The following is a 15,026-nucleotide window of genomic DNA, read 5'->3' as shown; positions in this document are numbered from 1 at the left end:
TATAATTCATTGGCATTTTCTGTAAGCAGCTACACCTCACGTCTCCACATCTCTAGTCACACCAGGTTTGACCTTATATTTGTTCTGTTTAAGTGGGATTTGTGAAGCACATTGTGATGAGTAGCCTTCTTTGTGTACACGTGTGTGTGTGTGTGTGTGTAAGTGTGTTATCCCAGTGGATCACAGTGGTTTGTAGATAGCTGTACAAACACGCGGTGAGAGAGGGTCAGTCAGAGGTGGCAGAAGTGAGAGGGAAACACACAAGAATGGAGGGACTGTTTGCAAATAAATTGGACTGAGACCAGTGGTGAAGCAAGGGTAGCTCCTGATAACACATCTGTCCTTTTCTCTGTCTCTTTATATGGGGAGGTCACACAGTACCATGCATACAAATACAAAGGAGCGGATGAACACTCTTACCACATCTCTTTTTCAATTTTAATCCCATACAGCGCACACCACCACATACATACTACATACCTACATACATGCAAACATATATATGTATAATTGCAGGCATGGAAGTGCTCTGTGTCTCACAGTCTGTCCCTTTGACCACCCGAATTAAAGTGAGACACACACACACACACACACACACACACACACACACTAAGGCCACTATCACAGCCCTGATAAGCACGTTTTTATCCATGGATTCCTGAAGGGTTAGCAGACACAGCTTATCAAGCTGCTGACGCAATGCCATCCTGCTGCCCAGTAAAGAGACTCTTTCTAGTTTGACCAACAGGGACTGGTTTGGCTGTGTTTCCTGCTCTGGTCTGATGACATCAAGCAGCAGCGGGAGCCCGTATTAGGCTGGGCGCCTGTTTCGGTTTGAAAAAAAAAGAAAAGGTTGAGCAAAAGAATACTGTGACTTTTCTGCTTGTCGTTGTCCTCCTTTTAAAATGTAAACTTGTAAAGACGACACAAGAACATTAAAATGCATATTTCATAACCACAAAACACATTTTTCTCCTTTTCTACCACACACACACAAACATACAGGCCTATAAAGACATGGGTATTTGAGCTACATGTTCCAAGTCATTACTGGCGTGAACAGGCCACTGTTGGAGATTTATCCCTGGTTGAGAGAAACAAACAGGATATGGTACAATTTCTGCTGCGCTAACTCATAAACAACTCCTAATCCATCATATGGTAACAATTAAGGAGAGACAGAGCTAGGCTGAACAAGGTGTGTGTATGGGTCGGGCTAGTGTGCATATCTGCGTCATTTCGATATTTTCCTGTTTAGCAAAGCCATTCCATCAAATGAAATTAAATAAAATAAAGTTTCGTAGTGATCCCACTGAGCAATTTTGCATTATTTTCCATTTAAGAAACAACCGCATAATTGTAGATGTCTCAGCTAAATTTAGCTGATGTCTGAATTCTAGATTACAGTGCATGACTTCTGAAGCAGATAAACACAAACACAAAAAGCTGTCTATGCATTCCTCATTACTTCAGGTACCAGTGCATACAATTTCCTAATAGCTAAATAATGAAATTTAAATTACTACCATGCATCCTGCTCATCTTGCTCCCTCTGTGTGTTTGTAGTGTGTTTATGTCTTTTACTTTTCTGTAACAGATCTCAGGCAATATCTAACTCTGGCATTCCATATAGCTTCTGAAATAATTTGCAATTCAGTCAATATTTTTTACTAATGCATAAATTGGTACTTATTTCATGTAACATTAATCAGCTCTGTTATGAAGATATCATTCAAAGTTCTCAGTGCATCTAAGGCTTTAGACAAGCCTCCCAGTAGACTTTTCAGTTCACACTGGTTTGTTTTTTGTTGTGGTAAAAGATTTAGTGAGAATTCAGTGGCCCTGCTTCAAAGGAATTTTGAGGCAGTTTTACACTATAATTACATCCACTAAAAACATTTCTGAGCAAAAGTAAAGACAGAGTCTTTAATGTGTCTGGCCATCCAAACCATAATAGTATTATCTCATCATTGTAGCTGCGATTGTGAAACTGTGAGGTACAACTCCTGCATTGTTTTTTTCGCAGGTCATCTGACATGTTGTTTACTCTCTATAGGAAAAAAAAAACTGTTTGCATGATCAACAGATTTCTGGCTCTTTGGACTTTGTTCATGCTGTCAGTTTTGCATCCCGTGCATTTTCAGCTGCTCAGAGATGGCAGATGGTGCTACAAGCTAGTACCAGCATCACATTATGGTGTCAAGCCAAAAGGAAGATGACATGATATATCACTGCACTTCTTGGATAAGTTAGCCACTCTGTGCTGAAACCATGACTTTTATTTTCCTTTTCTGTTAATGGCTACTCAACAACGACCTCAGATTTGTATCACCCTTAAGCAAACACATTATGATGACTTCAGAAGTAAAGAAGTTACCTTTACATGAATTGTCTGCTATTTTTAGCTGATCTGCGTTATGTTCACAAACACACTACATAGCTCATCTGATTTGCTATCTTTGTTTAATAAATGCAACTCGTCAATTTCCCTTTGTGCATGTTTGCATGTTTGAACTTCATGTTTGAAGTTTCACAAAAAGAAGCACTTCTCCTTTAAAATTATTAATTGCACTTACATACAGACATACAGTATATAGTCCACATACATGGATGTTTTTCTTCCACATCCATACAACTTTGCCCACACCCCACACACAAAAACAAACAGAAAATCATTATAACTGCACTGTGTTTTTCCCCCTCCGAGGCATTACAAGCTGTGTAAGAGCTGCTTCTTTCTGAATCTCTCGTATGATCAAACTCAGCCTTTTCTGTGACATCCGCGGGGGATAACTAATTTGGTGCGCTTTGTTTAGAGCAGTGAGTCGTGTGTCCTTGAAATACAGGCTCTCGTCAGTCACTGTTGGAGTGTGCCGCTGCGTCCAAAACTGTAGAGTGCCACAGGCTCACATAAAGAGTTTCCCCCTCGGAGCAGGAAAGGGTCAGAGCAGCACCTTCAAATAACATTTCTGGTGTTTAGCAAAACATGGAGAGGCAGAAGGAAGAAGTGAGAGAGAACAGTCATCTCACTGCTGCACAGCCCCCAGAGACACGGGCCCACGGGTCTCTCGTCGCATTCAGGACATGCAAATACACTCAAATGTATGTGGTATATGCACACACATATGAGGGCCAGCTGCTTGGTCTGCATTCGTCTTTGACAAGCATGAGCACAGGCAGTCTGTTGTCTCTGGCAGCCAAACAACCGGCCAATGACGTCTCTCTGGCCCAGTGTGTCAGAACATGATGAATAGTTTTACATGCCATTATTCAAAAATATTATGACAACAGGAACAAATGCTTTAACAATATCTAAAAGTAGTTTATTCATGAACACGTGCAGTAGGACAAGGCTGTAAATGGGACCCATGTGTATACTTGTGAGTGTATAAATGTAGTGACGTTTTACACTTTCACAAGCACAAAATAAATTACAATGCATTGTCCGTGAACCTGTTTGAATGTGTGTGTGTGTGTGTGAGAGATAGACAGTTGGAAATTATTGTCTAATTAGAAGCAGTTAGGTGATTGCTTTAACAGACTCGTTTTGAGCAATTCATTCTAATCCTCAAAAATCCCGCCATTTAACTATAAAGCCTGACTTAAGAGAAGAGAAGGGAAATCAAAACCCACTCTTCATTAGAATTTGCCCACGACCTTGTCATATTCCTCTTAGTGTCCTTCTGTGTGGTGCGGAGGGTATTTCTAGCTTCTTAAAATGTGTAACACTGCATGCGTGGCCAAATCTTCAGAGCCCAGAGCTCTAAGTTAACCATGACAAAGCTAATTAGTCAGCCCTAACAAAATTTAAAAAACTGTTATTATTATGAGTCAGCCATAATTTGGAAACTTAAAGTGTTTAGCTTTTTCATAGTAAGCTGTTGTAATAAATGGGAGCCATGTGTCCAGACAATATTTGTAGTGCTGTTATTTTTGAACACAGTATATTATATCTGGGTTAACAGGGTGAAAATGGCTACTGAACTACATCACTTGCAACTCAGAGTCACGTACCATGTCATGCAGTGTTGATGCGCTAAAGGAAAACATTAATTTGGTATTTTATAATGCATTAGTGTGAGTTTTTATTTAGGTTAAAGAGGAAATGAACACTAGGCTAAAAAGCAGTCCTTTCACTGTCCTCTCTAGTTGAAAATTCCAAGTCTGTTGATTCGGTGTGGTCCAAAGTGTGCTCCATTGTACCTGTGACCAGTAGGTGATTTGAGGGAGAATGAGAGAGGCTGTTATCCCCCTTGTTAGCAAAATGACTGAAATACACCCCCTTGTTAACCTGCCATCGCCTAGTACCAAGGTCACTAATTGGCAGGACACCGTCTGGGTCTGGAGCCAGACCACGTCCTATCTGGACCCGGACCTATAACTGATAAATGATCAGTTTTGTCAGTTTTGAAGGAGTGTTTCTATTTTAACAAGCACAGCTTTTCAAGCCTTTTACAGCACTGGTTTAATGGCCAAAGAAACTCACAGACCAATTGCGTGCTTTGTAAATCATCTCACATGATCTGTTATCTGTGTATTCTGTAATCATTTCACATGGAATGTTATAAAAGAAAAGTTTCAGGAGATTTCCCCCTAACAAAGATCAGGAACATTCAACAATGTCTACCTTGCATTATGAACTCTCATTGATCCTTTATCTGACTGAGGTTTGTGCAAGTCAGATGGCCCCAAGTCCCAGCCATGGCTTCAGAAGCCCAATTGTGCTGTGTATTGACAAATCCATGGCACTGTTCATGGTGTTGAAGTAGCAGACGGATTTGTAATTGCACTCTTTTCTCGGACTCCCGTGTGGGTGGTATTTATAGGAGAGTGATTTAAAACAAATCCTCCAGATGTGTTTTCTCAAAAGTGCCCATGGCTTTGCGATTACTGGACGATACATAGCTGTAGAGGACTGTTTGTTTCCACATTCACCTCCTTCACCAACATCAGAGCGGCAGGAGGAGAAGGGTTAAATAGACCTCAACCACATTCTCTGGAAGTCTAAAGAAAGTTTTTATTCGTGAAAATCACAAACAAACACCTCCTATGATATTGGTTTTCTAGCTAGCCACCCACAAGCTAATGTGTGTTTTTATATAGAGCGGGATAAGCTACTCACAGCAGATTAATTTTTCCGATGGTTATACTGGAAGGGAGAGGGATTTTAATATAAAAATGCTACATATATTTAGCATGTGATACATGATACATTAACACATTGATTTAGAGCTAGCAAAGTATTGTTCTTGTAAAAGTTCTCTGGAACTTGAAAGTGACATTTATATATATTTTAAAAAAATGCAACACTTCAAAATCAAACCTCATGGACACAAACAAGAATTTTATTTCTGTTTTTTCTGTATGCTTTTAATGAGAATTATCTTCAAGATTGGACAGCTACAGCATACAAGATATGTCCTGTTATATACATTACACCAGCTCACAAGAACAGTGTGTGAAGAAGTCCTGTTGATCCTGTACTGACTCTGACAGGCCAGAACATAAAGCGGAACGAACATATGACAAAAGTATAAATATATACTATCAGGATGTATACCTGTGGCTGTGTAAGCAACCACAAACAGATAACCTGAAAGCCAAAATGAAACATGCACACTCACATCCAGTTCTCTTCAAGTACTTCACAATGATCGATGACACTGTTACAACACTTCCTCAGTACAACTGGAGGAAAGTGTCTGGACAACATCTCTGAGGTCAAGGGTCAAAGATTGTTATTATCATGGCTAACTTTGCCAAAATATGGATTTACAGTGTGTTAGTGCTGATGAAGAGCAAAGACGAGGCTGAACCCTGCTGGAGCCGGCCCAGAATGAGTGCGCTCCTTTATTGCACCTGTGCGTCGCCATTTATAGGACCATACTGTGACTTTAAAGTTGTGTCTTACTTTGGAAAGATGTCAGCCAGTATAAAAAATATAGAATAAATGAAATCTAAAACATAACTATTTGGCCTCTGAACCCCCTGACTTACAAAACAGGTTCCTACCCAGCTTAGAACAAATACAAAGAACGAACAATTTGTACTGGCAAATGTCCTCTGTCCATTTTGGTGGGATGACTAAAACATGAGATTTATGACCTGACTTCACTCCTCTGATTATACTGACCCATGTTGTGTAACACCACTGTAATAAAACATGGTTCCTATGTTACATCAGAAACTACACAAACATCTAACTCTAATGGGTGGGAAAGACAGACCTCATTTCTGATGCATATTCAAAACACACTGTACCCGATCTATTGGACAGATGTTTTAAATAAATTTTTCAGCCTCATTCAGACCTAATACAGCATTCTCCAATAAGTCAATTTAATTTATAAAGCTAAATATCACAAATCACACCGTCTATCTATATACTCCTGGTTCACATAAGGAAATTTCCCCCCCAAAAAACATGGACAAAATGGAAGAATCCTCAGGAAGAGCAACATAGGAGGGATCCGTCTTCTACGACTGTTGTTCCCAGCCTTTCCTTCAGCGACCCCTTTTCTATTTCATATTATATTTAATGCATAACAATAACATTACGGAACAACTGATAAACTGTACAATTAACTGCAGGACGTTTGTGTAAAAGCAGCAATTTGGATGATGATTGGTCTTTTTTTTGGCAAATTTTCTTCTCCCTAATGCTTGCCCATTGTTAAGTTTATATTTGAATTAATATTCTAAACAGTAAAAATAACAATTTGGTGTTGCTGTCTTAACATAAATAAACAAAATGCTCAGATGTAGGCCTGTGGTATATTAGTGATGCCTGGTTTTTAGATGGTTTACAGTAGTCTTGTAGGCAGGACAAATACGGAGAGCTTAGAGGCAGTGAGACTGATGGACAACAGTAATAGGTACAAGTCCTGAAGTAATCAAAGAATAAGCAACTAACTGAAAGTGATAGTGTGATCTGATAGGGAGCCAGTGAAGGGAAGATAAAATTGGTGTAATATCATCAGTCACATTTTCTAGTTTCAGTTCAAATTATAGCTCCAGCATTCTGAACCATTGGAAGCACGTGGCAGGCCCAGCAAATACATGTATTACTTTTCTTTTCAAAGAACCAGTTTGAATTAATAATACTACAGAAAGAGATGATAGACTTTGTTGCAGTGCATCTTTTTAAATCCTCTCATAAAATGTAGGGCAAACAGGTGAAGGCTTCTAACTTGTCCTCGGCCAGCCTGCCACACAGGAGGCAGAGGATGATGTGATTTAGGATTTTAATCCAGGAAAAAATAAATAAAAAAATCATGGTTAGCAAGATGATTAGAGCTAAATTCTGCTCATGTTCATTGTAGGATTGTGCTTTTTTTAAAGTATATTTTTTTACATCAGTGAAAAAAAGAAAGTAGCTTCCTCCATGAGAGCTTTGAATGACCTTAGACAGATGACTGATATAGTTTAAAGTTGTGTAGTGGCAGTAAGATATCCCTTTTTGGTCTCCCGTCATATTCATACAGTGGAGTATACCTCTAAAATGTATAACAGGATTACTGTAGTTAATTCACATAATGGGCTGCTCCATCTTCCAGAACAAGCCAGGAAATCTTCATGTAAACATGGCATCCATCCACTGCGAACTGAGTCACATCCAGGGCACAGTGGAGCCTGCAAAATGAACAGAAACACAGGGGAAGAGCTGAAACGTGACGGAGGAATCACCGGAGCGGCACAAAAAAAGAGGGATAGTGTCTAGTGGGAGGGGAGTAAAAGAGAGAGAGAGAGGGTGTGAGAGAGAGAGACTATGTGGAGGAGTGGAGACAGTGGCCTAGATGTGTGAAACGCCAGAGTTTGCGTTTTTGGTTCACTGGTTGACTATCAGGGGGCAGCTCAACAGTAGACCAAATGTAATGGGGAAGTTCTGAACCACAAGCCTAAGAGAAGCTGTGAACCCCATCATTTGGCAGCTTTTAACTGATATGCACACTTACTGAACTTTTGTTTTTTTGAGGCAAACATCCCCTGACCAATGTTTTTGGTGTCAGCTGCGCGCAGAGAGCGTGCGTGATCATGGGAGTTATAGGTGGAACATGTAGACTGAGACACTCACACAGAGACTAAATCAATTATTTTCTCGGACGGTCAGCGCGGCATTCCGCTTGACTGACAGCGATGGCCTTGGAGGCAGACAGCGACAGAGGTTCATCAAGAAGTGCTCATGAAAAATATCCCCGGGCAGCGTTGGAGCGCAACGGCTACGTGAAGACATGTGTCACCCCGTTGTACCAGGACGCAGGGAGCCAGTCGTGGCTGAGACTCGCCGTGACATGGACTTGCCGAGGAGTGTCGTCTGCGGTCTGCGTTGCCTCCGTCTCCGTTATTCTCGCTCTGCTGCTCAGATTGGTCGACTGGGATGCAGGCAGCAGCAGCAGCAGCAGCAGCAACGGAAATAGCAGCGGATCCGACTCTCGTCTTCATTTCGCGGCAGGCTGCGCTGTGGACCTGTTTTGTACTGCGTGTTACTGCGTCTCCCCCGTTTTTACACTCGTATGTGCCTTCTTCTGGGTCGGGCTGTATCTGATTCGCTGCAGGGTGCTTGTCCGCACCGCGGTTTTTTTGTTAGCGGTGTGCCACTTGGGCGAAGCCGCGGCGCAGTCAGTCCTGCGCGGCGCCGAGGAGCAGCTGCTGTCCCTCCCCGCCACCCTGATAGTCCTCGGCTGCCTGGGCAGCGGGGCTCTGTTGGTCGTCCGGTTGCGTCAGGGAGTGTCCATCCTCGTCTTCATTAGCGTCATCAGGGCCGTCTCCCTCGTTTCTCTGAGCAGAGTCCGGGCCAGCTGGAGACCCTACCTGGCCTACCTGCTGGGGCTGCTGGGGGTTTTGCTTGCGAGGTATGCTGACCGGCTCCTGCCGGCCCCAGGGACCAGCGGGACGGGGTGCTGTGGCTCTGTGACCGGGGCGAAGGAGGAGGACATCCCTGTCTTCAAAAGGAGACGGAGGTCCAGCTCCATAGCGGCCTCGGAAATGATGGCTCACAGTCAGAGCAACAGCAAGTCCCACCGCAGGACTTCGCTGCCCTGCATTCCGCGGGACCAGGTAAGACATGGCCAACTTTGGATGTCTGGAACAGATGATATAGAATGCTTTGTTATTGCTTATGACCTTTCAATTAGACCCCATAACGCCTTTTGGTATCCTCTCTCTTTTGCTGATGGCATGTGTTACAGCTTTACGCGCGTCTCCTTCATCACAGCGGACCAATCGGGACAACACAGACTGTAATACCAAGCTTTATTATGATCATACATATTATTTGTTTGCTCCATATGCCATCATTTGCATTTCCTGAGAGCCATTGCAGTATTTTTTGTGTGTGGTGTTTTTGAACCTCCACATCGCGCAAACACTGCTGTTTACCTTCGCTCTGACACTGCTGTTAATTTGGTCATCATCATTGTGCTGTGCGCTGTGTTTGTGCTGCTGATAAGCAAATGGATGGTACACTTAGCATGCCAAGTTACTGTGTGCCTGTGAGTGTGTGTGTGTGTGCGTGTGTGTGCGCATGCATAGGCGTGAGGAGGTCACATCTAAATATTTTGAGAGCCTCTGTTTATCGTGGGTGCTGGCCAGTGGTGTGGTGCACGTGTTCCCAGACTTTACGGATGATGGAGCCAAATTTGATACAAGTGTGTCCTCACAAGAACCTCCTCTTGTGTTGTATGATTATTGCAGTGTGAGTTCCGAGTAACATCACTCTGTTAATTCAAATGAAACCTATAAGTAGCCCTGTTTTTTAACTCACTGGACCTGGAGATTGGTGGACTTTTTCTGTGGAAATTCTGAGTCTAGAGAATAAGTGGACGAAAGTGTAGTAATAAGGGTAGATGTTTACAGTGTGACCAATAATAGTTAGTTGGATGTGGCCAAAAGTCCATGAATGAGGTGGATGTGCTCTGCCCTGAATACTGGTTCGATGAGCTTGAAGCACATCCCTGTTTGTTATCCAACTTGAACTGCTCATATCCCAAAATAGCACTGATTTCAGCTTCTGAACATACCTTCTTAAATTTTGTTGGGTTGTTTTTCATTGAAAAACGTTTATTTTGGGCATTTATTTTGAGACTGTTTATGATTGTTTTCTAGAATCAGCAGGATAACATCTGGCAAGTGTAAAGATGTGTAGGTTACACTACATGCATCTGATTGACTCTAGGTTGTGGACTGGCATACCATCATATATCTATCTTTATATTCATGCATTCTGGTTGCTTTTGCAGCATCGCAGATAACAGCCACATTGAAAAAATAATAACAAATAATTTCCTTTACTTGAATGGTTTTATATTTTTGGTTCAGCCAGAGTTTGAAGTTCTTTGTAAAATACGTATATATATTACCTTTTTCCACACAGGCAATGTTACCTTGATTTACACAATTTACAAATAGTATTTTCCTGTATCTATAAATATTACACATATTGTTTTTGTCTGTACAGTCTAGGGTGTTTAACTTAACCTCAACAATGAGCCTCTAGTGACTACTTTGCAATTATAAGTATCAAATTAAGCTCCATGACTTGACTGAGAGTTGAGTTTTAAAAAGTAAATTTAAAGCACCTTTCAGATGTGGCCTGCAGGATTATACTTACACCCATATCAAATTGTGTATTTTGTGCTTGTATCATATTTATAATCCCTGAAGAACAGTAAGACATTGCCATGGAATAAGCTTGAAGAGATGGAAAAAATAAAATTCTGTCATAATACTCTACTTGATAACACAAATGTGTGGAGGGAAACCTAAGACTGTAAATGCATTGTAAAAATTAGAAAAGGAAGGAAAACATTAATCATCTTGTAAGCCCAGCCCAGCAAGTGCTACTAAATTTGTGTGCTGACAAAGAGCGTCTATGTCACTCACTCGCTCTCTCACACACTTTTGCATATCATGAAAATATGTCCGATCATATTTGGATATGTTGTTATTTTCGTCCTCCCGCTGAAACAAGTGATGCTTCCACTGGCCATCCTTTTTATACCCATGAATGTCTCCTGCAGTCTTTGCCCCTCGTTGTGCTTATGCCCTTTAGTGACAAACTGACATACACACCAATAGGTTTTGGGGGAATAAACAAGAGAGAGATGGTGATCCATGCACATGCATGTACAGTGGGGATTCACAGTGATCATCCTGAGTGGGTGAGCTTGTGTCGTACTCACCCATGTATGACTTAGTTAAAGAAGCAGCGTAATCCTGACTGATTACACTGGTCTTTTTCCTCTGTTGGCAACTTCGCCCTGATCTCATTTGTAGATTTTGGAGACTAGAGAGGGCAGTAAATAGATGGCTCATCCCCTGCATCCCGGCAAATGTTGAGGGGTATATACACCTCAAAGTGGGACGTGCAGGTACTTAGTGTGCCAGTATACTAGCCTTTACACTTTATAGTTGCTTTAAAGTTGCTTTAAAGCCTTGTTATTTTCCTGGATTTTTCTAAATCAGATCTAGATTTTTGTATTATTTGTTTATAAAATTTGTTTATAAAATGTGGATGTCCTCATGCTTTTAATAATCAAAACCTGATACATTTCGTGTTTTTCTAAAAAAAGTTCTAGTTCTGGTGTTGCTGATGACAAAACACTATTCTTAAGTGGCCATAAACTGGATTATAGCAATAGCCATAGATTTAGACTTTTATGAGGAAGCCTAAAAGATAGTGTTTTCATTGTGCATTTTACCTGAGGTTGTACTACGCAGTCTGTGTGGCTGATGGTGAGTCACCACTGGAACACTTCACAACGCATCAGATACACCTTTCAGAGGTCCTGATATTGAATCACACATATTGTCCTATCTCCCTCATTTCATTCTCTCATTTGGAAGCTGGAGCTGGTCCCACATCAGCTGTCTGACTCTTGATGCTTGGTTGTTCATTGCTAATTGGTATCCAGGGAACGCTGAGTTAGTGGACTATCTGTACTATTAGAACAGGTCCATTACCCGTTCTACCCGTCATGTCTGGGACAGGACTGATGACAAATTGAACTTTGAAACTTAAAAAAAACTCACAATTGACCAGATGCTGAGGACAGCGTGTCCTCCTGTGGCCTGTCCCTACTGTCTGTAGGACCAGGGAGAGGAACATTGGGATTGATATAGGGCACAGAAAGAGCGACAGACAAACAGATGGATTGCACTTTGGCTTTCAAAATAGTTGAAGAAAATACCAAAATGTGCTCATTTACTAAATTACTGATTGTATGTAATTTTTGAGGCCACCTGACAAATGAAAGTCCAATGCAAATCCTGTCCTTTAAGCTTTTTTATGGTCTTTCGAAGATTCGGCTTTATTAAGTTTTTTCTCTCTGATGGTGCTAAGCATTTAATCAATTCAATGGTCGCAACGTAACGTTAATTATTGGGGACAAATGTCCCAGTCAAGTATATATATGTATTAATTGTCCTCAGAAGTTTACATAATGAGGTGAAAAATCTGTACCATGTACATTACTTTTTGCAAATTATATTCCATAAAGCGTAATGCAATTCTTCACCTTAACTAGGTGTGTAAAATAAAGTTATGCAGCACTACATCTGTCAGTGACAATGCTGCAAAATATTGATGATTCATTTATGTAAAAAACTTTACAACTCGCTTTAAAGTACGCTACTGAGTGGTTATTATGAAGGGAACAGAGAATAAGAAATATAGGAAATATCAGCCCTATATGAGATCGTGACCCCAAGGATGTCAAAGTAAGACATGCTGCCATAATTATATAATATATATATATAAGAACACATTTTCCATCTACTGATGAATCTTACTGCTTCTGCATGTTGTCAGACTGAAGTGATTGTACCTTTGGATGAACACACTTTATTTCTGTGGTCTTGTCATTCATGGCCCATGTGTCAGTTGGCTTGAGCTGTTACAGAACAGACATTTATAGACATTTAAAAAATGAGTCAAATCTGTTCTAATACTCAGGTATTCTTTATTTTACCCTCTCCTTCCTTCTATCCTAAAGTTTCTTTTTCTCTAACACAAATATACAAACACACACAGTTTGTAGGAACAGTTTATCCATACTGTAGATAATGAAGCTCTCCAGAGTGCAGTTATACCTGAGAAAAGCGGGGGTTTTCATCAAGCGTTGGTTGTGCAGTATTTATGAAGCAGGCTGGTGCAGCCTGCCAAGCCAGAGGCAAGACAGGCACTCTGCTGAACTGGAAGCTGGAAAATAGCATCGGCTCTGTGGCTTTATTTCTGTTTTTTTTTCTTTTTAAGGTAAATGGGATTTATTATTCTGCTATTGTACTGCTAGGTCGAATGGATGACCTTATGTTACATGATGCAATGTTGAGTCTAAATATTGGAGGATTTTGACATGAACATGAATTTTACTCCATTATGATCTTCCTGCTAGCTCCACACAGAGGCCTTGTGTTTTGACAGAAGTTGTTTGTGTTTTAGCCAGGGTCTCAGTGGGATGGGGATTTTGGGGGGAAAGGCCTCTGCTAGTGGTTTTTGGGTCACATGCAATTGAAAAGTGTTTGCTGTGTACAAGATAACGGCTGCCATAAATAGAATGTCTAAAGAAAGCAGCAATATTTCCAAGTGTTTTGTTTTTTAATGTTGCATTGGACGGTTTTCTTTCCCTCTCTATTACACAGTCACAATAATTCATTACAGAAATGTTAGCATTCAGTCACTTGTTTCATCCAAGGCTATCAAAGTGATGATTAAGCAGAACTACATTGTAAACATGTCAGAGTACAACACCTATACGTCTTTTGCCATTTAAAAATGGAGATCTAAAAAATAAAGGTCAGAATTTGAATAAGGCTACACTGTGTTGCATAACATATGCATCATTTCATCATCATATACAGTATCTGCATGACAGGGGGGGGGGCAGAGACATGTGCTCGCAGATCTATTTGAGGGAAGGCCCACATTCTCTCATTGACGCAAATACAGTTCCAGGGAGACGTGCAACCTGTTCCGGTTGCCAGAGCTATCTGACTTTGTGTGGCATCGAGGCTTATTATACTTATATTAGATAATGGAGGTTTAAACAACCCCTTGAACCACAGAGAATGTGGACATTGGACCTGGCATTACGTTCTACACATCTGTGCTTATTAACTATAGCAGGGTTATAGATAAACACTGTGATTAGGCAAATAAACAATGGTTAAAGCATGGTTGATGTTAGGCAACTAAATGTATTTCTTGCAGACAAAACCTTTTCACAAGGAAGATGCCTAAAAGAGCAACAATGTCCCAGATACTAAGAACGATATATATCAGTGCCTCACCACTCATGGTAGTAATGTCGGCACCTGCATAACTAGTCAAACTTCTGCTAACTAAGAAACCAATCATTAAAAGACCTTAAAGGTTTTATTGTGTCTCCATAGAATGTATGATCTATGCATTGTTGCCATAATCTCCAATTGTGAGACCATATAAATAGATAGAAAATGGCCACAACTGTGCCTTATTTTTTAAGGTTATAAATGCTGTCACATTTCCCCACCATATATCTAAACAATGTACTTGAAATGTAGCAAGCACCATTTCATCTGCTGGACTGTAAGTTGCTCACCGACAGTAAGTGGAAACACAGTAACAGCAGGAGTGAACAAACATCTGAGAGTTTTAGAGAAGTTTTATTCTCATGGAATTGACATAGAGCGTGAATGCATGCACATGTCATACGAACAGTACAATACATCCTCATCCTCATCCGCGTGTTGTATCCATCATGCATCAAAGGTGCGCAAGGGACACATGCTTCTGAGAGGTAGGGATGGAGATATTTTACATATATATTTTTGTATTGTAGTCACATATTTCATGTATGCATATATGCAGTTCAGCTGGCAACTAAACTTATCCTGTATATATTTCATGTAGCCTTGAGATTGACTCGTGACCTGACCTCTAAAGGATAATCAGGTATAGCTAATAGATGGATATATTATGTATACAGCCCTCTATTGATAGCTTGGAACTTATAACATTCTCTTACTCAGTATATAATAATAATAATAAT

The 15,026-nt window shown here is 40.7% G+C and overlaps 1 protein-coding gene across 1 annotated transcript in view; it reads left to right on the top strand.

Moving 5' to 3' along the window:
- The first annotated feature begins 7,763 nt into the window (after positions 1-7,763).
- The window catches only part of LOC118342172 (cGMP-inhibited 3',5'-cyclic phosphodiesterase A-like), a 49,293-nt gene continuing 42,030 nt past the window's right edge, over positions 7,764-15,026 (top strand). The window contains exon 1 of the mRNA XM_035680634.1: positions 7,764-9,057. Within this exon, the coding sequence (XP_035536527.1) occupies positions 8,137-9,057 (921 nt within the window). The 5' untranslated portion in view covers positions 7,764-8,136. The remainder of the gene's footprint in view (positions 9,058-15,026) is intronic.

This window comes from Morone saxatilis, unplaced genomic scaffold (assembly GCF_004916995.1).
Source record: "Morone saxatilis isolate NCDOM2014 unplaced genomic scaffold, NCSU_SB_2.0 Contig8, whole genome shotgun sequence".
Lineage (NCBI taxonomy): Eukaryota > Metazoa > Chordata > Actinopteri > Moronidae > Morone > Morone saxatilis.
The sequence above is the reverse complement of the archived record's forward strand: the minus strand, read 5'-3'. Positions and strand labels throughout refer to the sequence as shown.